Here is a 25406-nt window from a genome sequence, read left to right as displayed (position 1 = left end):
GTTCACATAGTAACCTCTCCCTTTTAGGTATGATTTAAACCATTTGAGGACCATCCCAGAAAGCCCTACACAGTTTTCCAGTCTATGTAAGAGTATGGTGTGATCTATCGTGTCAAAGGCAGCACTAAGATCTAGTACCACCAGCACTGATATTTTACCTGAATCAGAGTTTAAGCGAATATCATTTATTATCTTTATGAGCACTGTCTCTGTGCTGTGATGTTGGCGGAAACCAGATTGAAAATTGTCCAGATAGCCATTTGAGTTTAAGAATTTTTTCAGCTGATTGAAAACAACCTTTTCAATGATCTTGCCTATAAAAGGAAGATTTGAGATTGGTCTGTAGTTGCTAAGTATGGTTTTGTCTAGGTTACTCTTTTTTAGGAGAGGCTTAACAACTGCCGTTTTTAGGGACTCTGGAAAAGTGCCTGTAAGCAGAGAGGTATTTACTATTTTTAAGAGGTCAGTTTCTAAACAGTTAAGTACATTTTTGAGAAAGGATGTGGGGAGGGTGTCAAGGCTGCAAGTTTATGCTTTAAGATGTTGTACTGTTTCTTCCAAGGTTTTTATATCAATTATGTCAAATTCTGAGAAAATGACAAATTTCTGAGGTTGTTGTAATGAGGTCTGACTGACCACATTACAAGATGAGGCCGTATTTATTGCCATTCTGATATTACTGATTTTCTCATTTTGATTTGGGGGGTTTGTTAGTCTCTCTACAGTAGCAAAAAGAGTGCGAGTGTTGTTTATGTTGTTGTTTATAATGTTGTTAAAATAATAGTGATCATCCTGACCTTTACTGGAGCTATACCATCAATAGTATCTTTAACTTTTAAGTTAAAATTTTCAAGGAGAACATCAACAGAGTCTGCCGATAAATTTGGCAACATTGATATAGCATCCATAAATACCTCACTGGTGTTTTCATTTATGAACCTTTTTTTGACATAGACAGATCTAGCATCAATGGCAGGACAGATAAATAAATCAAAGTAAACACAGAAATGGTCAGATAGCGCTTCATCCTTGATAACAGTGGATGAAATGTTTAGACCCTTGCTAATGAGCAGATCAAGAGTGTGTCCCCTATTGTGTGTAGGACCTTGCACATGCTGGGTCAGATCAAAAGTGCTTAAAACATTTAACAGTTCAATTGCAGTATTGTTTTCTGCATTGTCTATATGAATGTTGAAATCTCCAGCAATAACAAAATAATCAAATTCAGAGGAGATTCTGTGAATTCATCAACAAAAGTTGGGGTGTATTTGGGAGGCCTATAAATAATTGTAAACAGAATGTGTGGTGTGCCTTTTAGAGCAATACACAAATATTCAAAAGACTGGTAATCACCAAGTAACATTTGCTTGCATTGAAACGCATCTTTGAATAAAGCAGCTTTTCCTCCACCTCTTCTAACAGCTCTACAGACACTTATAAAAATATAAAAGTATAAAGTTGGCTGGGGCTGATTCATTGAGGACTGTAGCGCTGCAGCTGTCATCTAACCAGGTTTCATTTAGAAACATGAAGTCCAGGTTGTTAGTGGTGATAAGATCATTAACTAAAAATGATTTGTTCTTTAATGAACGGATGTTCAGAAGTGCTAATTTAACAGTAACTGGTTTTGGCCCTGTATCCATCTCAGAATGACGTCTAATAGGCAGTAGATTAGATAGAGTTGTCGTGCGGCTGGAGAGGGCCTTCGTCTTTCTATCACATATCAGTGATAGGGAAAGCTAAAGGGACATTGGGCTCACGCTTGTTCTGAAAACATTTCTGATCGTTACTGCTGTCATAGCGGGGACCCAACACATACAGTATCAGTTACCAGTGCTGTTTGCAGATGAGGGCTGGTGTGATCCCTGATGTTGAGGCAGAGGTTGGAGTGCTCTCTCAGATGGAGGGGGAGGGGGAGGGGGAGGGCAGGCAAAAGTTGCCTTTGACTCCAGAAGATATTAAAATTGTCAATGTAATTCAGTCCTCTCATGGTGCAGGTTTTTTGCAGCCATGAATTTAAACTTAGTAGCCGAGAAAACATATTTGTTCCTCTGGCTGGGAGAGGTCCACTGATGAATGATTGAACTTTCAGTCTTGCAAGTGTTTCTAAAAGTTCATTGAAATCCCTCTTAAGGAGCTCAGACTGCTCTTTCCAGATATCATTCTTTCCCACGTGTATGAAAATCCGACTGACAGACTTATGTTTCATCAGAATGTTGCAAAGTTCCTTGTTGACATCAGAAACCGTTGCCCGAGGAAAACAGTATGTACGGGTAGCCTTGCTTCCAATGTTTCTGATAATAGTCACCCACTATCAGCGTGCTTGGCTCGGCTGTTGTCTGAGTGGAGCGCCACTGTCTGTATGATATTGAGCGTCTGTTAACTCTGTTAGCTACTGGCTGATGTGATCTGTGTCCATTTACATTTGGGGATTCTTCGCCCAAACTCACTAGTGCTTCAAATCTATTTTCAATCCGCACAGGGGGTGGTAGAATACCAGTAGATGATGCTAATGCAGCAATTTGTGACACTCGTGACAGTCTAATGTCTTGAACACCTTTGGGTCTCGCACCCTGTTTATGCCATCGGTTTGTGTCCTCAATCACTATTAGGTTTCTCTGAGCTCACTATGACCTGTTTAAAAGCATTAGGTTCACAGGACTCACCAGCTTTATGTTGTGAGGGACCACGATGAAGCTCTGCTGTATGTTCTGGCAGGGTCGGCAGCTCCGCAAGTAACTTTGTTTCGAGAACTGCAATCTTTTGTAGAAGTCTGTGGCAGTTTGAGCAGCAGGTGGATTGAGATCCAAAAGAAGGCATTTTCTCTTCTGTTCGAGTGTGGGCAGCTGTGTTGTCCTGATTTAGGATTGTAAACTGCTGGCAATAGCAGACTGGTAGACCGCTATGACAAATTCCCCAAGTTGTTGAATATTCCAAATATCAATATAGTTCCAGGAATTTGTAGTTTTAGTGTGAGTGCCCAATTGTTTAGTTTGAGCACTGTGCTGAACTGCTGGTAGTTAAATCAAAAGATAAAAGCGAAAAAGCAAAAGCGCAAAGCACAGAGAGCAAGTAAGAGCGTCCGAACAGTAGCGAAGCAGGAAGCAGGAAATAGAAACATGCCTCCCCATCACATGAGGATTGGATACGAGAGGTATTGCAATGCATCCGCCTCGAATAAATCATACACTCTATCAAAAAGATCACTGAAGGCTTTTTTAAATCTGGAGCCCCATACTGTGGTTTACTGGGAAACCAACAGTAACATCTGGACCTTCTCATTAGAGCCTTATTAGAACCTTATTGTTAGACCGCCCCTGAGAAGACCTTTTTTTTCCCCTCCCTTCCTCATTATGTTCTTTTTTTTTCTTCTTTCTTGTGGTCTCTGGGGATGGTTGTGGGTGTTGGGCCAATGGGGCATCCATGGCTAACCAGTGTACAGAACATAAGGGTTAAAACTCTAAACAACAAAAAAAAAATTACAAGCCAAATCTGCAGACTCACCACACTAACGTTGAAGGCATAGAGGAGATCAAAGGGCAATGCAGCCACCAAGTCGATTATTAACCAGGTGGTCATGTAGTGGATGCAGATCTGCCGAGCATCGAAGATCACTTGTCCAGATGTGCTCACATATGTAGTGCGAAAGTTAAACAATATGTCTACAATGAGTATGAAAAAGATGTTTAGATGTCATATTAATTGCATTCTATCATCTTAATGTGAAGATAATAAATATAATTTTGATATTGAATATGATTAGCTAAGCAAATAAGTGTTTGAGTTCTCTCAAGTAAATGCACTATATGATGTTTTTGCCATTTTGTCACTTGTCACTTTATGGAGTCCTGAAAAATATAGATAAAACAATGATACATGTGTATTACAACCCTGAGCTTTCTCACCAATGATAAAAAGGATCTCCACAGCGATGTCACTGACAGTGGTGCTACGTGTCAAATCTTCATCACCAATAAAACACACATTGTATGGCACAGTCACAGCCACATAGAAAGTGGCTAGTAGGATTAGCCAATCCCAGCCGGCCTTGAATGTGCTGAAGTGAAGGAGGATGAACTTGGACTTCTTGGCATCTGCCACTTTGTACTCTGGCAGTGCTGGCAGATCACCGAAAACATTCTGGTAACCATGACAGAAAAGATGGAAAAAGAGAGGGATTACTAATTCAGCTCAAGTCCAAAATCGCATGTTTTTCCTGTTATTTTCTGCCTTCATCTGGCACAACAATTTCTCTCATTCATATCTTTATTTTAGAGCAACAACAGCAAGGGTGCAATGGTTTATAATAATAATAATAATTATTATTATTAGTTATTAGTAGTAGTAGGAATAGTGTGTTGGCATCCAGTTTAACTCACATAAATATTTGAAATTTAAAAGGAATATGGGTTTCTTAAGACAGACATATTTCAGAATCACACTCATTATCTCTCAACAACAAGAAGGTTTGGATTTTGTGCAATTTCAATATTAATTTCAATATCAATATTAATTGAATATTTGAATATTATCAGACTCACAACAAAAGAAATTGTGATCCTGGTCTCACTTGATTTCTTGTCAAATCCTATTTTTCATTACCACTAGAATAACAAGGTGAAATTCCAGACCATCTAACGGTCATCCAAAAGCTTAACATACCACTACTAGATTTTTAATTAGGATGAAATGTAAATCATTTCATGGTCTCACATTCTCTCACCTCATGCATCCTTTCGTGTACACTCCATGCATCGTACCTTGTTGAGTTTGAGTTTGTTTTTTTTCTGCCGGTTGTGGAGATGTCCTGAGATGTTATGGAGGACAGTGTTAGAGTGAACATGAGCAGAGCTGAATGAAGATCCACCTTTAATCTGGCCATGATGATGCTCTGGGAAAGTGCAAGTACCAATAATATAAAAAAAACAGAGATACTACAAATTCAGATATGGTACAAAAAAGGGTATGACAGCAGAAACCCAAGATACAAACACATTCCAAATACTAACACAAACACCAGAATCTAGCATCAGTTTTGGAAATAGGCCATGTCTTCTGAATGAATCCACTGGTAAATTTTTTGATCCTACCTGACACTTATGTAAGGAGGTTTGAAAGATATTTACTACATAATGGTTCCAACTACTATTCACCTTTCCTGTATAAACTTTTATACACTAAAGAAAAATAGACCCTTTTTCATTCTGTGCAGTAATTTTGCTGCTTTTTAATGCAAAAGAACAAGTCAGCATAATGTTATTTTCATTTAAATAGTGAATAAGAGGATGTACTGTACAAACACCCGCTCACCATGTATTTGCACATGAATGGCTGTAAGTTTGGACATTCAGACATTCAACACCAGGTGCAAAGCTGACAGTCTTCTATACCTGACCTATTTAAGTTTAAACCCTAATAAAACCAAACCAAACACAACACTGAAACTCTGAAACTTAATGCCAATAACAATATTTTAAATCAGAAATACCTTTAGACCTAATAATAAGAAATAAAGTGACCAAAGAAAGTAGAAAGAAAACAAAAGCAAAAAGAAATTCAAGGATGTATGAAATTCACAAAACCTTCTTTCTTTTCAACTGGGATGACTTTTGCTTTGGTGTCTGTGATGTCTTTGAATGAAGCGAGGAAGAGAACAACGTCGCCTTTCTCGTTCTTAATAGGCACAATGTCCAGAAGACACCAGAACACACCACCTGCATTAGTGACAGAAAAACTCTTAGAGCTCAAACATTACAATGTATTTCCCATGAGTGCAGTCACCCAACCAGACCCTTGTTCTTTAAATGAATTAAATACTTAGTGTGTGTGCGTGTGTGTGTTTGTGTGTAACAGCCTTATACTAGGATACTTGGGGAAACCGTTTGATTGCTTGCAGCTGGTGATGGTCTTATCAAATCTCTTGTATCCACTTGAAACAACCCTCACCATTACCAGGAATAGGAAAAAGTGGAAAATACAAATGAGGGATATTGTTAAATGGCTTGTTTTCTGTGGATGCTCCACTTAGTTTCAATCACAAACAATATAGCAAAATAAAGAATAATATTTAAAGCTTATGGCAGAATAAGCTTAGTCTCAGTCATGGCTTTTATAATAGCTTTATTGTTATAAAATCCTCACTCGTTATTATTTTTGTTAAATTTTGTGAATGTTCTGTTTGAAAATATTTAACACATCACACATTTCAGCCAGCATAATAAAGGGGCAAATATTAATCACTGAAGGTGTATGCAAAATCTTCTGTCACTCACCTTTCTTCTTATAGAACATAATCTCCTCTTTAAGCTCACTGCGCTCTTCAAGGGCAGAGTCCACACACAAGATGGCATGTTCACTGCTCTCGGGCCCATAAAGAAACCTGCATGCACAACTCTGCTGCATGACCTCAGTACGTGCAAAACCCGTCAGCTCGCAGAAGCCATCTGAACAGTAAACTATGGGAAACCCCTTTGCTACCTGTGCGTTAGCCAGGATGAAATTGCTATCTGTGGAGAAGAACACATACATGATCACATTGTACGTATTAGGATTACAATGTTTAATGTAATTACAGTCAGCAGAATCTAAAAATGTCTGTGAAAATTTGAAGTTTGATAGTTTATTTAATTCAATGCAATTCAAATTTATTTGTATAGCGCTGTTAACAATTGACATCATCTCAAAGCAGCTTTACAGAACATAAACATAAAACAAAAGGTTAATATAAAGAAAAATATAAAGATTAATATAATACAAAAATTCTGGATTAATATTAGATATATTTAAATGTATTTGTATTTATCCCCAATGAGCAAGTCTGAGGTGACTCAGGCGACTGTGGCAAATTAAAACCCTCTTGAATGGTAAAGGACAAAACCATGAGAGGAACCAGACTCAAAGGGGAAATATACAGTCTGATAAATGTTGTATTGATGGGGAGGTTGTTGTCCTCAAGACCACATGGAGTTGGCATCTCCTCTTTAGTATAGCAGTGTCAGGATCCAGCCCGGACTTTGGCCATGTGCCTTTCTCCCCGCACCTGCCTCACCGTGTGCCTTGCTCCCCTCACCTGCCTCGCCATGTGCCCTGTTCCCCCTACCTGCCTCGCCATGTGCTTTGCTCCCCCCACCTGCCTTGCCGTGTGCCTTGCTCCCTGCTCCTGGATCTCGCCTGGATCATGGTACCCTCGGATATGGTCATTGATACGGGATTGGCGTGTCAGGAGCCGCGCTTCAAGGGGGTACTGTCAGGATCAAGCTCGGATTGTCATGTGTATTTAGCCGTGACGTGTTGCCGTGACGTGTTGGGTGGAATCCTCATTATTTTTCTGTGCCCGGAACACGTTTTTGATTGAGACATACATAATACATATAACTAAGTATTCTAAGTATACTTGGCTTGTAGTGTTTATGACATTATTGAAAACTATTAAATACTTTTTCACACATACACCCTGTTCCAAATGATTATGCAAATGATATTTTTCTCATTTATCTAAATAACTGATGTAAATAACAGTCAGCATAATTCTCATGTTATCAACTATTAAGAGTGCAATTCAAATTTTATTGCACAAACTTCCTAATGATGACAGCATTTTTTTAACATAAAAAAATGCACTGTTCCAAATTATTACGCACAGTAAGGCACACTTCATAGGTTGTAAAGAACTGAAAATTGTCATTTGTTTTGTTTGCAGCATATTTACTGAAATCAAAAGCTATTTCAATTAAACTTATAACAACATTTTAACTTTTTAAACATTTTAACAGGTCACGTTACATTTTAACATTGGACCCCTTATTTGATAGCAGCTTCACAAGTCTTGCATCCATTGAACTTGTGAGGTTTTGGACAGTTTCTGCTTGAATTTGTTTGCAAGATGTCAGAATAGCCTCCCAGAGCTGCTGTTTGGATGTAAACTGCCTCCCACCTTCATAGAGCTTTTGCTTGAGGATGCTCCAAAGGTTCTCAATGGGAGTGAGGTCAGGGGAGGATGGAGGTCACACCATGACTTTCTCTCCTTTTATCCTCATAGCAGCCATTGATGTAGAGGTATTCTTTGCATCATGAGATGGTGCATTGTCATGCATGAAGATGATTTTATTACGGAAAGCATAGTTCTTCCTTCTGTACCAGGGAAGAAAGATGAACTGATGACACACAACTATATGTTTTAGCTTAATCAGATGAGAGACACCATCTTATTAAGTTTGAAAAAAGTTTGAGGTCATTAGACAGTGAATGCTTACTAACTTCCTCCCGCTTAACCCTGTCAGAACAACTCTACATCATTGTTTTAATTTAGACGTGGCTCATCAACAGAGTTCTGGATGCCACCATTCAGTTTTGAGTGAACCAACGGTGGCTGCAACCAACGGTGATTCCATCAACTTCCATCAGACCAACTACATCTGCATGTGCTTTGATGTGACCGTCTCCAAGACCATCACCACACGCTCCAACCAGGAGCTGTGGATGACTGCCAAAGTATGTGTGCTGCTGAAGTCTAGAGAGTCCACCTTTAGAGCAGGGGACAAGATGGCCTTTAGAACAGCAAGGGCCAAACAGTCCAGACCCATCTCAGAGGCAAAGCACGCACACGACCAGGGAATATACAAAAACTTTCAGGACAGCGGAGACCCAGCTCATGTGGCAGAGCATCCAAGACAACTTCACCTGTCTTTGACAGTGACACCATCCCTCCTATATCTGCTGAACAACTTCTACACCCAGTTTGAAATGCAAAACAATGTATCATCTTCCCCATACCAAAAAAGTCCACAGTGTCGCACTCACACCCATCATGATGAAGTGCTTTATGGCTTGTCATGAGACACATCGAGATCCAGCAACCCCGATGATTCCAATACCATTACCACGATGATCTGGCCCTCACCCACCTGGACAACAAAGACACATACATACATAGACTGTTCATAGACTTCAGATCAGCATTCAGTACAATCATCCCTCAGAACCTCAATGAAAAGCTGAGCCTGCTGTACATCTCCCTCTGCAACTGGATCTCAGGCTAACTGACTGGGAGACCTCAGTCAGTCGGGATCAGGAACAGAATCTCCACAGAGCTGGAGCCCCTCAGGGCTGCGTGCTCAGTCCACTGATGTTCACTCTGCTGACTTATGACTGTACAGCAATGCACAGTTAGAATCACAGCGTCAAGTTTGCCAATGACATGACCGTGGTGGGTCTCATCAGCAAGGACAATGAGTCAGCACACAGAAAGAGGTGCAACAGCTAACTGCATGGTGTAGAGCCAACAGCTGTCTCTGAATGTTGATAAAACTTAAGAGATGGTGGTTGACTTCAGGAAAGCACAGGGTGACCACTTTTCACTAAACATCGACGGATCATCTGTAGAGATACTCAGAAGCACCAAATTTCTTGGTGTTCATCTGGTGGAGAACTTCACCTGGTCACTCAACACCAGCTCCATCACCAAGAAAGCCCAGCAGCGTCTCTACTTCTTACCATCTTCTTACCATCCTTCGCACCATCTGAGACCACAAGGCCCTGTAGCAACTAGTGAGGACAGCTAAGAAGATCACTGGAGTCTCTATTCCCTCTATCATGGACATTTACACATCTACACATTTACTGCATCCACAAAGCCAACAGCCTTGTGAACGACATCACCTTCTTCTCACATACACTCTTCGCCCCACAACCACCCCTCACACACATTCTTCACCCTCCTGCCAGTAGGTAAAAGGTACCAAAGAATTCAGGTCCTCACACCAAGACTGTGTAACAGTTTTTTCCCTTGAGCCATCAGACTTCTCAGCACCAAGAACTGAATTGATCTGAACTGCACCAAACTGGCACAAACACACAACAAACACACTTATTAAATATAAATCTTTGTTTACAACACTGATAATATGCTGTTAATGCAAAGTGAATTTAAAGCTGTTTTGCACAAAAGTCACACTGCTATTGAAAGTGTACATATGTTAACAACTCTCTTACTGTTTACTAATCTCTATTTGCACAATGCCTTTACAATCTGTACTCTGGTTTCAATCTGTTCTCTTTCCCATCTTGGAAACTCGGTTATCAGAATTAATGTTTTCCAGTCATAATTACAACTTGAGGGGTCAGTCATTCATGCCCAACTTCCTAGTGGAAACTTTCCCTACGTCTCAAGATGAATCTTTAGCAGCAGCAGTGATCCAAGGCAGTGATCTTTTGTTCATCTTCTGATTTGCCACCACAATCAGTGACGTTTGAGGAGCTCCTCAAGGTGGTAACACACACTGTATCTAAATTGAATTTAGATTGGCCTGAAGAGGAATTTAGTGTCTACCATTCTAAGCTAGACGGCCGCTTTCTAACTTCAGGCCACAGGCCACCTCCATGCAGGCAGCTGCCATTTTTCTCAGACCTCCATGCCGAGGTATCGACGTTACTGATACCGAGTGCCGATAGTCCACTCTATAGGCCATTCAATGGATGCGGCAGTTGCCACGGAGAGGCACTTGTGGCTCAATTTACCCGGGATTAAGGTCACAGATGGCCCAATTTCTCTTCAGGGCATGTTTGGTGACACAGTGAGTACAGTAAGCACCAAGTGGTGAAAAGGCAGTCGGCAGCCTTCAAGCAGCCTGAGCTGAGCGGTGTTGCTTCGCCTCTAGGCATCAGCCCTCACTCCACAAAGGGGTATCACCTTGTCCAGTGCCTTGGCCAGTGGTGTACCCCTTGAAGATATATGTGCTGCGGCAACCAAACCATAAGACTTTCACCTCCAGGTTTCACAGTTGGCAAGAGGATCTTTTGCTGAAATGCTGATGGTCTGCAAATAATTTAGTTCTAGCCTCATCTGTCCAAAGCACATTATTCCAGATGTTTAGGCCTTTGTCTCTGTGTTGTTTCACAAACTTCAGTCTTGTCCTTATGATTTTTTTAGACAGTAAAGGTTTCCTCCTTCACACCTTCCATGATAATTAAAGTTGATCAGTCTCTTAATGATCATAGATTCATGAACTTTGACATCAGTTGTAGCAAGAGCTTGCTGTAGGTCCTGTGATAATATTATAGGGTTTTTGGAGACTTCTTTAGGAGTGAATTTGTTTGGACATCCTGACCTGGCCATGTTGGCAGCTGTTTTATGTTTGATTTCTTATTTGATTAGCTGTATTACTTGAATCTTCCAACATTGTTAAAATTAACATAAAATGCCCATATGATTAACTATTTAAAAAAATACACATGCTTTCATGGGGTGTCCTATTTTTCTTCCTAAAAAGTGAGTACAGAAGTAAGTACACTCCTCACATTTTTGTAAATATTTTATTATATCTTTTCATGTGACAACACTTAAGAAATTATACTTTTCTACAATGTAAAGTAGTGATTGTACAGCTTGTATAACAGTAAATTTGCTGTCCCCTCAAAATAACTCAACACACAGCCATTAATGTCGAAACCGAAACCATCACAGGTTGCCACTGGAGTCCTCTTCCACTCCTCCATGATGACAATACGGAGCTGGTGGATGTTAGAGACCTTGTGCTCCTCCACCTTCCATTTGAGGATTCCCCACAGATGCTCAATAGTGTTTAGGTTTGGAGACATGCTTGGCCAGTCCATCACCTTTACCCTCATCTTCTTTAGCAAGGCAGTGGTCATCTTGGTGGTGTGTTTGGGGTCATTATCATGTTGGAATACTGCCCTGCTTCTCAGTCTCCGAAGGGAGGGGATCATGCTCTGCTTCAATATGTCACAGTACATGTTCGCATTCATGATTCCCTCAATGAACTTTAGCTCCCCAGTACCGGCAGCACTCATGCAGCCCCAGACCATGACAGTCCCTCAACCATGCTTGACTGTAGGCAAGACACATGTCTTTGTACTCCTCACCTGGTTGCTGCCACACATGCCTGACACCATCTGAACCAAATAAGTTTATCTTGGTCTCATCAGACCACAGGACATGGTTCCAGTAATCCATGTCCTTAGTCTGCTTGTCTTCATCAAACAGTTTGCAGGCTTTCTTGTGCATCATCTTTAGAAGAGGCTTCTTTCTGGGATGACCAATTTGATGCAGTGTGTTGCGTATGGTCTGAGCACTGACAGGCCGACCCCCCACCTCTGCAGCAATGCTGGCAGCATTCATACATCTATTTCCCAAACACAACCTCTGGATATGACACTGACCACATGCACTCAACTTCTGTGGTCGAAGATGGCGAGGCCTGTTCTGAGTGGAAGCTGTCCTGTTAAACTGCTGTACGGTCTTGGGCACTGTGCTGCAGCTCAGTTTCAAGGTATTGGTGATGATCTTATAGCCTACTCCATCTTTATGTAGAGCAACAACTCTTTTTTATAGATCTTCAGAGAGTTCTTTGCCATGAGGTGCCATGTTGAACTTCTATCCAGTATAAGAGAGTGAGAGCGATAACACCAAATTAAACACACCTGCTCCCAATTCACACCTGAGACTTTGTAACAATAATGAGTCACATGACACCGGGTGAAGAAAATGGCTACTTGGCCCCATTTTGGACATTTTCATTTTCACTGGACATTTTCAGGTGTACTCACTTTTATGTCCAGTGGTTTAGACATTAATGGCTGTGTGTTGAATTATTTTGAGGAGACAGCAAATTTACACTATTATACAAGTTGTACACTCACTACTTTACATTGGAGCACAGTTTCATTTCCTCAGATTCAGTCACATGAAAAGATATAATAAAATATTTACAAAAAATGCGAGGGGTGTGCTCACTTCTGTTAGATACTGTATATAAACTGAAATTGATTTATACACTGAAAAATGTAATATACAGAATAGGGATTAAATATACAGTAGTGCAATGATTGCATTATTTTATGTTCAAAGAAGCATAGTGTAATGGAGATGGACTCAGTTGTGTGTTAGAATCCATATGCAGAGATTTATTAAGAAACAGCAGTGCAAACAAAGGAGTAGGCTGAGAATCGTGGTCAGATAAACAGGCAGTGGTTCAATAACAGGTAGGAATTCCGTAGAGCAAACAACTCCAAATCATAATCCAAATAACAAGGTCTAGAACAGGCAATAAAACATACATGTGGCAAACAAGGCAGAATGGAAAATGCTCGGTAAGGACAGTGGTAAGCTGGCAATACCTCGCAACATGTTAAACACTTCAGATGGCTTTTAACAGGTGGCTACAGGAAGTAGAGAGAGAGGAAGAGCAAAGTCAATACTCGGGCAATGGCGCCCTCTTGAGGTCGGTTGAATGGACAGCCGAGTTTACAGAATCCCCCCATGTTCTCCATGGACATCCCCTTGGTCGAGGTGCTGGACGGTCAGGATGTGCACGGTGGAAATCCCGGGTCAGAGATGGGTCCAAGATGTCCTTGGCGGCCACCCAGGATCTTTCTTCAGGACTGTAGCCCTCCCAGTCCCAGTACACACTTGAAGGGGGTGAGTCCTGTAGATGAGTGAGTGAGCGAGTTTCTAGCATATTCGGCCCAAGGTAGAAATTCAGCCCAACATTCTTGTTCCTGACTACAGTAAGATCTGAGGTAATGTCCTAGTTCCTGATTCACTCTCTCCACTGGCCCGTTAGCTTGGGGATGGTAGCCTGATGTTAAGCTTACATTGATATCCAGCTATTTACAAAAAGCTTGCCATACTCGAGACGTGAATTGTGGGCCCCTGTCTGAAACTATATCTTTGGGTATACCATAGACCCGAAAAACCTGATGAAACAGGGCTTGTGCAGTCTCCATAGCAGAGGATAACCCCTTTAGTGGGACCAGAAGACAGGCTTTAGAAAATCGATCGACTATTACCAGAATTGTGGTGTGACCCTCAGAGCTGGGAAGATCAGTGACGAAATCCACCGCCAGATGGGACCAAGTTCGCTGAGGGGTAGGTAGAGGTTCCAACAGACCAGCTGGGAGTTTTCGTGGTGTCTTGGATTGAGCACACACACTGCAAGGCTTAACATACATAGAGACATCATTAGACAAATTTGGCCACCAGAAAGAATTACACACAAGTTCCTCCGTTCGGTGAATACCAGGGTGTCCCGAGCTCAGAGACGTATTCACCCATTGCATGATGCGTTGACGAAGAGATTCAGGAACATATAGGTGTAATGGGGGGACATTCTGGTGGTGTTGGTTCAGTTTGCTGCTCTCTTTGTATCTCCTCCATTATATTCCAGTGAATGGGTGCCACAATTACTGATGAGGGTAAAATTGGTCCTTGGCAACAATAATTTTCTTCAGACTCGTATCTTCTTGACAATGCATCCGCTTTACCATTTTTACTTCCTGGGCGATATGTGACTTGTAAACTGAAATCTTGTAAAAATAGTGACCATTTTGCTTGTCTTTGATTCAGACGTTTTGCACTCTTAATATATTCAAAGTTTTTGTGATCAGTAATCACCTGAAATGGACGAGCTCCCTCATTGATGGCAGTAATGTTGATTGGTGGCATGCATGGAATTACAGGTATGTTGAGTTTTGTAACCAGTTCATGATGGATTAGGTTTAGAGCTGATCCAGAATCTATTAGCACTGAAACACATTAGGCAGAGCTTGCATAAGTGATAGTCATAGGGAGAGTGAAACATTTATTGAGCATATTAGCTGGATGCATACTCACTTTACTCAGTGTAGGTTTGTTGGGGCAAAAACGACATTGATGTCCTGGTTGACCACAGTAAAAACAGAGTTTGTGGACCCGCCGCCGCTCTCGTACTTCCATGGATGGTGTAGTGAATCCGATCTGCATGGGTTCACCAGGTTCCAGATAACTAGCAGCAGAGTAGTCATTGAAGTGGTAAACGGGCTCGTGGGACTGTTACGAAGCAGATAATCAACGCGGATAGCCATAGATATTAGTTGTTGTAAATCCATTTCCATATCCTTACACGCTATCTCTGACTGTAACTTAGGATGTAGACCAGGTTTAAATATTGGCTTCAATGCTGTCTCGTTCAATCCACTTTTGTAAATCGACAGCGTATTCAGCAGCAGTACGATTGCCTTGGCACATTTACATTTACAGCATTTGGCAGACGCCCTTATCCAGAGCGACGTACATAAGTGCTTAAATCTCTAACATTGACTACATTAATGTTGGCTCACTAGGTTACATACTTAAGATACCATGAGTTTAAAACAATTGTTCAAAGTTACAATGAAAAGTGTCAAAGGTTGTGTGTGTGTGTTTTTTTTTTGTTTTTTTTAAAATGCAAAAGATAAGGAAAGAAGTACTAGTTGAAGTGTTTTGAGGTAAGAGGGAGCTGGTCCATTTTTGGCTTTGTAGGCCAGCATCAGTGTTTTGAATCTGATGCGTACAGCTACCGGAAGCCGGTGGAGGGATCGCAGCATCGGGGTGGTATGGGAAAACTTTGGCAGGTTGAAAACAAGCCGGGCAGCTGCATTTTGGATCATTTGCAGAGGACGGATTGCGTTCATAGGTAGACCTGCCAGCAGTGCATTGCAGTAATCCAGTCTAGAAATGACAAGAGACTGAAAAGTACATGAGCAGCCTGTGTGGACAAAAATGGTTGAATCCTTCTAATGTTGTAGAAAGGAAACCGACATGAGCGAGTCACATTAGCAACATGAGAGGAAAAGGACAGTTGATTGTCCATGGTTACCCCAAGGTTGCGAGCTGTGGCTGAAGGGGAGATCAGATCGTTGTGAAAGGATATAGCAAGATCATGACCTAGGGATGAATCACCTGGGATGAACAGCAGTTCAGTTTTGTTAGGATTGACCTTTAACTGATGAGCAGTTATCCATGATGATATTTCTGCCAGACATGCTGAGATCCGATCAGAAGCTGTGGAATCTGAGGGTGGGAAAGAGAAGATAAGTTTTGTATCATCAGCATAGCAGTGGTAAGAGAACCCATGTGAGGAAATAACTTCACCAAGAGAGTGAGTATACAGGGAGAAAAGAAGAGGACCAAGTACTGAGCCCTGTGGGACACCAGTGCAGTGTGTGCGTGGAGCAGATGTCTCTCCCCTCCATGTTACCTGATACGAGCGTCCTTCCAGGTAGGAAGCGAACCATTCCCAAGCTGATCCGCAAATCCCAAGACTCCTGAGGGTGGACAAGAGAGTCTTGTGGTTGACCGTATCAAACGCTGCTGAAAGGTCAAGGAGGATAAGGACGGATGACAGTTTGGCTGATCTGGCAGCGTGTAGAAGGGCTGTCTCTGTGGAATGAGCTGCTTTAAAGCCAGACTGGTTGGGATCTTGGAGGTTGTTCTGTGAGAGATAGACAGACAGTTGATTATAGACAATGCGTTCAAGAATTTTTGAAAGAAACGAGAGAAGTGATACTGGTCTGTAGTTACTGATGTCTGATGGATCCAGAGCAGGTTTCTTTAGCACAGATCCACTAACTGCATAGAAATATCGCGTCCCACTGCAGGGTACTCAAAAACTTCACGAATTTGCTTGCAGAAATACGTGAATGATGTACGTAACAGATCGTCTTGATCCCACACAGCAGAGGCCCATTGCAGAGGATTTCCAGAGGAAACGATGAAGAATCCAGCAGTTTGCCGGGCTTGCTGTCCATGATCGTCTCTGTCTAGTGTCTACTTTTTCCCCTCAATTTTTATATTCTCAGTTTTGACATGTTCAGGAGCTGTTAAGGATTGTTATTGAGAAACAAGTCAGACGAGTCAAAATAACTTCCATGTCTGTGTTTCTGCAGTTTACTTTACCATTTTGTCATCATTTTGTTTTTATATATGCTTTATGGTCATCGATAAATGCCAATGAGCTTTTTCAGGAAAACCCTATGTATATTTATACATAGGGTTTTCGATAAATGCCAATGAGCTTTTTCAGGAAAACCCTATGTATTTTTATACATGCATTCAAAAAACATGCAGAAATGAGTTTGAAGGAATCAACAAGTTCTGAAACAATTATAAATGTTTTGAACAAATGATCCCAACATGCTGCAGAAATGCACAATTGGTTCAATGACCATCCTAGATTTTCCAGTCTGTTACTACCAGTATATTCCCCATACCCCAATTTCACATAAGGATTTTTCTTAGCATGGTGGTATAAGAAACATGAGAAGGAAGAATTTTGCAGGTGATGAAGGACGTCCGTGTTGACACTTGAATCCATCCTAAGAATTTTAATATGCAGCCAGATCCAGGCTTTCTAAGACCCTTGCTTTGGGAGTGTGAACATCTTTTGTGGATGAGATCCTCAGCCCCAGGCCAGAGATATGATCCAAAGACTATGTGGTAATGTTCAAAAAATTTACTGAGAAAAACAATTTTCATGTATGTTATCCGTGGCATTTGTTCACTGTTCCTTTTTTCCTGCCATGCAGATTTATGTATTTGTTGAGTTATGTAGGTCACTGGTCCATGTACAGCATGTCCTCGCAGGACCAATTACACAATTCTCTCTTTTCTTTTTTATCTTTCCAACTCAGGATCTCTACACTGTCCCAAGAGACATAATCATTGACATTTTCTCAATATGTGTCAGTTTTTGTAAAGCTCTACCAGTGCTTTTTAGTGCAACGAATCCATCCTTAAGTAAAAAGAAATCAATTTAATAAAACATTTTATAAAAAGTAAAGGTTTTTTTCATAAAAGAGGGTTTCTTTACCATATAAATCACTTGTAAAGTTTTAAAACACATTTTAATCCCCAGTCCATTCAGTCAATTTACAAAAACAACAGTACAAAGGTGCTCAATATAAATTCTTCATTGTACATATTTGTTAGGAATGTAACCACATGACATAGCATATTGCTTATGATAAGGTTCTCAAATGGATATGTTATTGTATAGAACAATACAGGTCTCTCTGGTGGATCACGAGCCAATTCCAGTAAGTCACACATGTGCAAGTCACTAGTAAGTCTCAAGTCATGAATGTCAAGTCAAAGTCAAGTCGAGATTAATATTTGTCAAGCAAGTCTCAAATTTGCGACTTAAGTCTGACTCGAGTCAAGTCATATGACTCGAGTCCCCCATCTCTGCATTTCAATAATAATATTTTTAATTTGTTTACTTATATTTGGGTCACCATACTTAGCTGTATGTCACGTCATGTCACGTCATTTATATATTCAGCATTGAATTAGCCATGCAGGTCATTTAAAGTATCTTGAATGCACAGGATTAAAAGGGATAAAGACGGACAAAAGGGAAAGAATCTCCAGGTTGGTTTGTTTCTATATAATTGAGTTGTGTTTAATAACAATAAGCATTTGGCTTTGGGCTGGTACACAGAAATTTGTCACAGTTTTGACAAGTTTGTGATTAATTGGGCAGGAAGCAGTCAATCTAATGCAGGAACATGAAGTGAGAGATAGAAGACAACAGTGCTGATGGGTTTATAGGAGCTAGAAGTTTAAATAGAAAAAACAATGTAATGTAAATGTACTGGAGATGGACAGTCTTCCTCTGAGAAAGTCCATCTTACTTTCTTTATTCTTTATACGCTCTATTTTCTCCACCTCCTGCAGACGTAATGCATTTTCTGGGTTTATTTCTTTTAGTTTAGTCTTTTAAGTTGCAGGTTTAATTTACAACACAAACCATATTTGATTCAATAATTTGATTGCATACAAATACAAACATTTTGTGCAGATATTAAAATGTAAAAGGAGAGAGGGCAGTGGGAACATGTTTGTCCTGGCCTAGATTGTTTTCAGGCACTCCCTACACACACACACACACACACACACACACACACACACACACAAGCTGAAGTCCCAAACTGTAACACCTGAGAGCTATTTAAAGAAACAGGGTATGATTAGTGAGGGAAGCAGCAGCCCAAGAAGAGGGAGAGAGAGAGAGAGAGAGAGAGAGAGAGAAGGGGGGTGGGGTGTAAAGGGGCAGAATTCTCAGGAGACTTTCTGGAACTTTCTATTTTAATGGGACTGTCTGACACACGTTCTTCTATACAGTATATTCCACACTGTACAAAGTAAGAATGGATGTGTGTATTTATAAAACCTTATATATATTTAGCTTAGGGTTAGGTGATGGTCACAGCATCAAGGAGACTTATAAACAGTACCTGATATGCCATGTTGAAGGTTAAAGCACTTTTATCTTTTATATTATGGCCACATCGTTGTTGACCTCAGTGACTTGCTGGTGCTCTGGAGGCTGATTGATGCCAAAAACAGATAACTGACTCAGCAGCAGCCTTTAAATTTATTTAACACTGCCTCAGATTCAGAGGAGCCTTAAGATTATCCTCAGGATCTCTTCTGTCTTTTCATGTGTTTCCTGTTCTCATTTTGCTCTAATCATTATAGTTAATCAGTCACACTTGTTTCTTCTTACTTCTGTCTAATTGTCTGTGTTTCCCATGTAATAGTGAAATAGGTGTATTAGCTGTAGAATTTAGCGAGGGATCCTTCAGCAGGTCCCTTGTGGTTTTCTGGTTTGAGATTTTCTTTGATATTTCTGGAGAAATAGCCTATGTTTTGTCAAGAAACACACCTAATAAGGTCCTGTTTTCGCAGACAAGAGCAATTCCAAACAAGTCCTTCATACAAAACTCTTTTAAAAACTTTTAAAGATTAAAGTGAGTGTTTTTTAAGTCTGTCACACAATATTTGAACACTAATTGACCCATAGTGTTCAAATCATAACAAGTCAGATTGCAACCTTTATCATGCTGAAGGTTGTCTTTAGAAAAGGTCTCAGGTACTCTGTAGCCCATGGGCAGAGCGTTTAAGGTTGAGACCTACGTAAACACTAAGGCCCTGTCTGAAACTGTGACCTCGCTCACTTTCCCTATTTACTCTTTAGACTGTTTTATATATAGAGCACTGACTAGGTGAGGAATGAGGGAGACACCAAACTGAATTTAGTAAAAACACACCAAGTGTTTCCTCGAGGCATTCACTAAATTCCAGGGGTTTCGTTACCACGACGTAAAGTGGGCGTGTGTCTGGAGGTCTTGGAAAAACGCTCCCTTTAAAAAAAAAAGAGCAAACCTATGATGGTTAATGGTAGATTTTATATTTTATATCTATCATGCTTTATTATCTTACAGTTAAGCTATTTTCGAAAACAAATAAAACAACCAAAAACTACGGTTAGGGTTAGGGTTAAGGTTAGATTATCAAATAGGCCACGCCTACCCGTGACGCAATATCTGTTACGCTGGTCTGAAATCCCTGGAAATAAGTGCATCCCGTATCCTTGACGGATCGACCATTTTTAACACTTAAGTGCACATGTGGTCACAAAGCAGTTTTACCAGTAAATGAATGAATGAATGAATGAACAAAAGTGAAATAATAGACCAACAACCTTCTTTATCCCCTTCCAGACATTGGAATAAAATCATCAAGGATCAGCCCAACAAATGCAATGAAATTCCAGCCGAGGGTCTTCCGATCCTCAATATACCTCTTGTACGTCTCCTTGCAGAAGGGGACTCTGACCAGATGACCCCTATCTCCAGTTACTCTCCTATTACAAAAATATTACACTATTAAATCATGTACTGCCTCTTGCCTATCCACAAACTCCCTGAAATATCCTGGACTTTTATTCACACTTTACAAACTCTCATTCAATTATTCTTTCCTTCTTATATCTTTGAGCAAAGGTACAATCCCAGAGAAAAGAGAGAACACCCCGCTTCAGTACCCTGCTCCAATTCTATGTTTTTATTTATCAGGTCCTTACCAACTTCTGTAAAAAAATCAAAGAACCTCAGGTGACAAGAAACAGATTTCAACATGAATTCATTTTTTGATTTATCTTAATTAGTAAATGTTATCTGTCGTATTTGACCAGTTTCCAGCATCGCTTCAGTTCATTGATGTTTGAGGGAATTTGCTTATGAATTTCTCTCTCATAAGATTCTCACCACAGCATATCAGTGCATTTGACTCTGAATTGGATATTCTAACACCTTTTGTTTATTCAGCCATTCAAGTGTTTATTTGCTGGTGTTCTTATCATTGTCCTGTTGCCTGACCCAATTTTTTGGCTAACTTAAGCTGCTGTACAGATGGCATCACATTTGTCTGATGAATATTCTGGTGTAAATTGGAGTTCATTGTTGTCTTAATCACTGCAAGTTCCTGTTTCTTGCGGTTGCAAAAGAAGCCCAAATCATCACTTGTCCACCTTCATGCTACACTGTTGGTATGAGATCTCTGTGTTTAGATTTTACATGATGATCAAATACATCTACTGGTCTCATCAGTTCAAAGGATTTTGTTCCAGAACTTCCATGCTTTGTTCTTCTTTCTTCAGTGAAGAAGAGATCTGTCATTTCTGTTTGTCCATATCTGAGCCTCAGCCACCGACACTGACAATTTATATTTCTTCAGTAAGAACTTTACGTACTTCATCACACAAAGTAACTCCCATGGATGACATTTTAGCTCTAAAGGCTCAAACCATATCCTTATCTTGGTATGTTGCAAATAGAAGAATTCACTGTAATTATTTATCATATGACATCTTAAAGGACATCTGGCTCCTATCACATGGAATTTGATAGGAGCCAAATTTGTTTTCCAGTCCAGATGAAAAGTCTGTTGGGTGACTGAAAATGAGGATTTTTGGAACTTTATCAGGTGGAAAATTTTATCCATCCATCCATCCTCTACACCACTTAACCTACTGATCTTTAGGCAATCTCAGGAGACTCAGGACACAAGGTGAAGTACACCCTGGAAAGGATGCCAGTCAGCCTATAACGCATGACTCTCGGCTGGAGGAGGAACCCTCTGGGCAGAACATACAAACTCCACACATGGCAGAGATTGGAATCGAGCCCTCAGCCTTGCTGGCCCCTAAGCCCCTGTACACTCATCCACCCTGAAGCACAAGAAGTAGTTGCTGGAGGGGGTTTATATCATTAGAAGAAAGTTTCCAAGAATTCAAACTAAATGAATCTCAATCTAAATATCACTTCTATTAGACTTAACAAGACAAAGGTTGTTATCTTTTGGTTTTATTTTTATTTTGTTATTTTTTGGAATGTATTTTGTAAAATCTTTATTTTCCAGGTAAACTTTGGTGATATTCTCTGTTTTATCTGCATTAGTTCATGAACAGACAGTGCTTATAAACGTACGGTGCCTTGCAAAAGTATTCACACCCACTGAACTTTTCCGCATTTTGACACGTTACAACCACTGTCACGGTTGGAGCACCTGCCTCGCCTCCCAAGCACCAACATAGAGAAGCGTCTCCGGAGTACTAGTTGCTTCCGGACTGCAATTCCCACAACCCCCACACCGGGACTAATTACGCCGCCAGCTGTAGCCAATTTCCCACGCTATTTAAGCGAACTTAAACTTGACCCCATTGCGAAGTCTCAATTTGCTTCTGCGATCAGTCTGTGCGTTTCCTTGTTTGTTCCCAGTTCCGTTTTTTGATTCGGTTTGTTTTTGGTTTCTCGATTGTTTGCTGCCTGTCCTGACCTTCCGCCTGTTTTCCCGTTTACAATTTCTGCCTGCTCTACGTTATTGTGTTTGCCTGCCCTGACCTTGCCTGTTTGATTATGATTATTATTAAAGCTGCAAATGGATCATCAACCCTACGACTCCTCATTACAACCACAAAGAAATTTGTTTTATTGGGATTTTATGAAATGGACCGAAAGAAAGTGGCACATGATTGTGAAGTGGAATAAATTATAAATGGTGTCCAAATTTTTTTTTACAAATAAATATCGGAAAAGTGTGCTGTGCATTTTTATTCAGCCCCCTTTACTCTGATACCCCTACCTAAAATCCAGTGAAACCAACTGCCTACAGAAGTCACCTAATTAGTAAATAGTCACCTGTGTGTAATTTAATCTCAGTATAAATACATCTGTGAAGCCCTCAGAAGTGTGTTAGAGAACATTAGTGAACAAACTGTGACGGTAATTGGCCTTAAAAGGTCGAGTTCGGGCGCCAGGGGTAAAAACCACCACAATAATTAATTTAATAGTTAGAGATACTACACAGAAATGACGTCACTACCAGCAAGGTGGAGGTGGAGTACTGGTTTGGGCTGGTATCATCAAAGATGAGCTTGTGGGGCCTTTTCGGGTTGAGGATGGGGTCAAGCTCAACTCCCAGTCCTACTGCCAGTTTCTGGAAGACACCTTCTTCAAGCAGTGGTACAGGAAGAAGTCTGCATCCTTCAAGAAAAACATGATTTTCATGCAGGACAATGCTCCATCACACGCGTCCAAGTACTCCACAGCGTGGCTGGCAAGAAAGGGTCTAAAAGAAGAAAAACTAATGACATGGCCTCCTTGTTCACCTGATCTGAACCCCATAGAGAACCTGTGGTCCATCATCAAATGTGAGATTTACAAGGAGGGAAAACAGTACACCTCTCTGAAGAGTGTCTGGGAGGCTGTGGTTGCTGCTGCACGCAATGTTGACGGTGAACAGATCAAAACACTGACAGAATCCATGGATGGCAGGCTTTTGAGTGTCCTTGCAAAGAAAGGTGGCTATATTGGTCACTAATTTCACTACATGTATCCAGTAAAACCAGGAACCACAAAAAAATCAATCAACATTTTCTGTTCCAGTTTTATTCCAATCAGATTACAGTTAGGTATTTCAGTACATCATATTATTCAACTCAAGAAAAAGGAAAAGAAAGAAAGTGAGCAGAAAATAAATAAAAACCTACTAATTTCAAGCCCAGATACATTACCTTTTAATTTCCTTACACTGAATGAGTGACACATCAACAAAAATTAAATATTCCAGATAATTAAATACAAAAAAATCTTCTGCAGAAACAATACAAGAAATTCTGGAATGAAGGAAACAGCAAAGCATAAGATGGCATAGAAAAAAGAGAAAATCTGCATCCAAAAGTTCAACAAAAGAAAAAACCAAGTTTATTTAGTGTCACTCATAGACTACTGAGCTTGAAACATAACTCGTAACACAAAATAATCCGGCAACTCGAGCGCCAAAAATAAACAAATCTCCCTAAACAGAAAACCCTCTTCAAAACATACTAATGGCACAAATAATGATGCCCTGAATTAGCATCTTTGACCACCATATACACCAGATCGGAAAAAACAAAGCTCTCTCTCTCACGCTCCAATTGCATACATCGCAGCAAATAGCTCTCATCACAACTTCCACTACTTTACGAACTCACTGCGGGAACCATATTCCTCAAAATACAGATCGTAAGCATTTAAAAGCAGGAAAAAAAACGTTGCAGTAAATGTAGCATTACCCCATTAATGCAACGCGGCAACAAAGGCATTACTCACAAGCCCTCCACTAGCGGGCATGACCGGAAATAACCTGCACCTGACAACAACGGTTAGCGAGCACATGAGAGAGGAGAGAGTGAAAGGTGCAATCGCACTTCCTTAAATACTTCCGGCCTGGTTCCCCGGATATAACTCAACAGCGCCACCCCAGTACGGAATAATAAAACACACTGACGACTGTCACAAAACAGCATCATGAAGACCAAAGAACACACCAGACAGGTCATGGATAAAGTTGTGGAGAAGTAAAACAGGGTTATGGTTATAAATTAATAGCCCAAGCCTTGAACATCTCATGTACGATCCATCATCCGGAAATGGAAAGAGTATGGCACAACTGCAAGCCTATCAAGACATGGCCGTCCACCTAAACTGAAAGGCAGTGCAAGGAGAACATTAATCAGAGAAGCAGCCAAAAGGTCCATGGTAACTCTGGAGGAGCTGCAGAGATCTGCAGCTCAGGTGAGAGAATCTGTCCACAAAACAATTATTAGTCGTGCACTCCACAAATCTGGGGTCTCATTTATAAAACTGTGTGTAGGATCCCTACTAAAAGTTTACGTATGCCCAAAAGCTTAAAATGGCGTACGGCAAAAAAAATTCCGATTTATAAAACCGTGCGTACGCACACCTGTAAGCAATGTTCCCTTTATAAATCACAGATCACCCACAGATGTGCGTACGTGAACCAGCCTCAAATAAATAAATAGTCAATGCAAATCACTGCGCGGGCACAAGAGTGGACCTCGTTATAATGAGTTTCCTCTGCGCTCTGTGGGTTTAAAAATGGGGTGAGGAGCCAGCGTCTCAGGGGGTAGCTACTGTCGCCTGCAGGTTATAATTATATTAAAAGCAACATTGTTATAATTATATTAAAAACAAAATTGTTACAGTTTCTACTTTTTAATATTGTTAAACTCACCAAGAAGCCAGCCATCACGTACTGAGCCTGCATTTAGACTGTTCCCTACACTGCTATGTGTCAAGATAAAGGAATCATGTGTTGAACCAGGCCAGCGTGCCTCAATGTTTGTGAGGGTCATGTTGGAGTCACATATGATTTGCACATTAATAGAATGCACATGCTTTCTATTAACATAAGCAAATTCATTTTCAGATGTGAACTTATAACAACATGAGCGCAGTCAATT

The 25406-nt window shown here is 40.5% G+C and overlaps 1 protein-coding gene across 3 annotated transcripts in view; it reads right to left on the bottom strand.

The window, feature by feature from the left end:
- The window catches only part of kcnh8 (potassium voltage-gated channel, subfamily H (eag-related), member 8), a 57223-nt gene extending 32968 nt beyond the window's left edge, over positions 1 to 24255 (bottom strand). The window contains exons 1-8 of one of the 3 annotated variants that reach the window (XM_060865940.1): positions 24216 to 24255; positions 14630 to 14824; positions 14411 to 14541; positions 6273 to 6506; positions 5583 to 5714; positions 4761 to 4891; positions 3906 to 4140; positions 3505 to 3662 (exon numbers count right to left, since the gene is read on the bottom strand). In XM_060865940.1, the coding sequence (XP_060721923.1) occupies positions 3505 to 3662; positions 3906 to 4140; positions 4761 to 4891; positions 5583 to 5714; positions 6273 to 6402 (786 nt within the window). In that variant the 5' untranslated portion in view covers positions 6403 to 6506; positions 14411 to 14541; positions 14630 to 14824; positions 24216 to 24255. Of the gene's footprint in view, positions 1 to 3504; positions 3663 to 3905; positions 4141 to 4760; positions 4892 to 5582; positions 5715 to 6272; positions 6507 to 13806; positions 13936 to 14410; positions 14542 to 14629; positions 16248 to 16336; positions 16987 to 24215 lie in introns of those variants that run through there. The other 2 variants (XM_060865939.1, XM_060865941.1) reach the window with 2 other exon arrangements.
- Positions 24256 to 25406: the final 1151 nt, after the last annotated feature.

This window comes from Tachysurus vachellii, chromosome 3, assembly GCF_030014155.1.
Source record: "Tachysurus vachellii isolate PV-2020 chromosome 3, HZAU_Pvac_v1, whole genome shotgun sequence".
In the NCBI taxonomy this organism is placed as follows: domain Eukaryota; kingdom Metazoa; phylum Chordata; class Actinopteri; order Siluriformes; family Bagridae; genus Tachysurus; species Tachysurus vachellii.
Note: the sequence above shows the minus strand (reverse complement) of the source record. Positions and strands in the feature narration are given on the sequence as shown.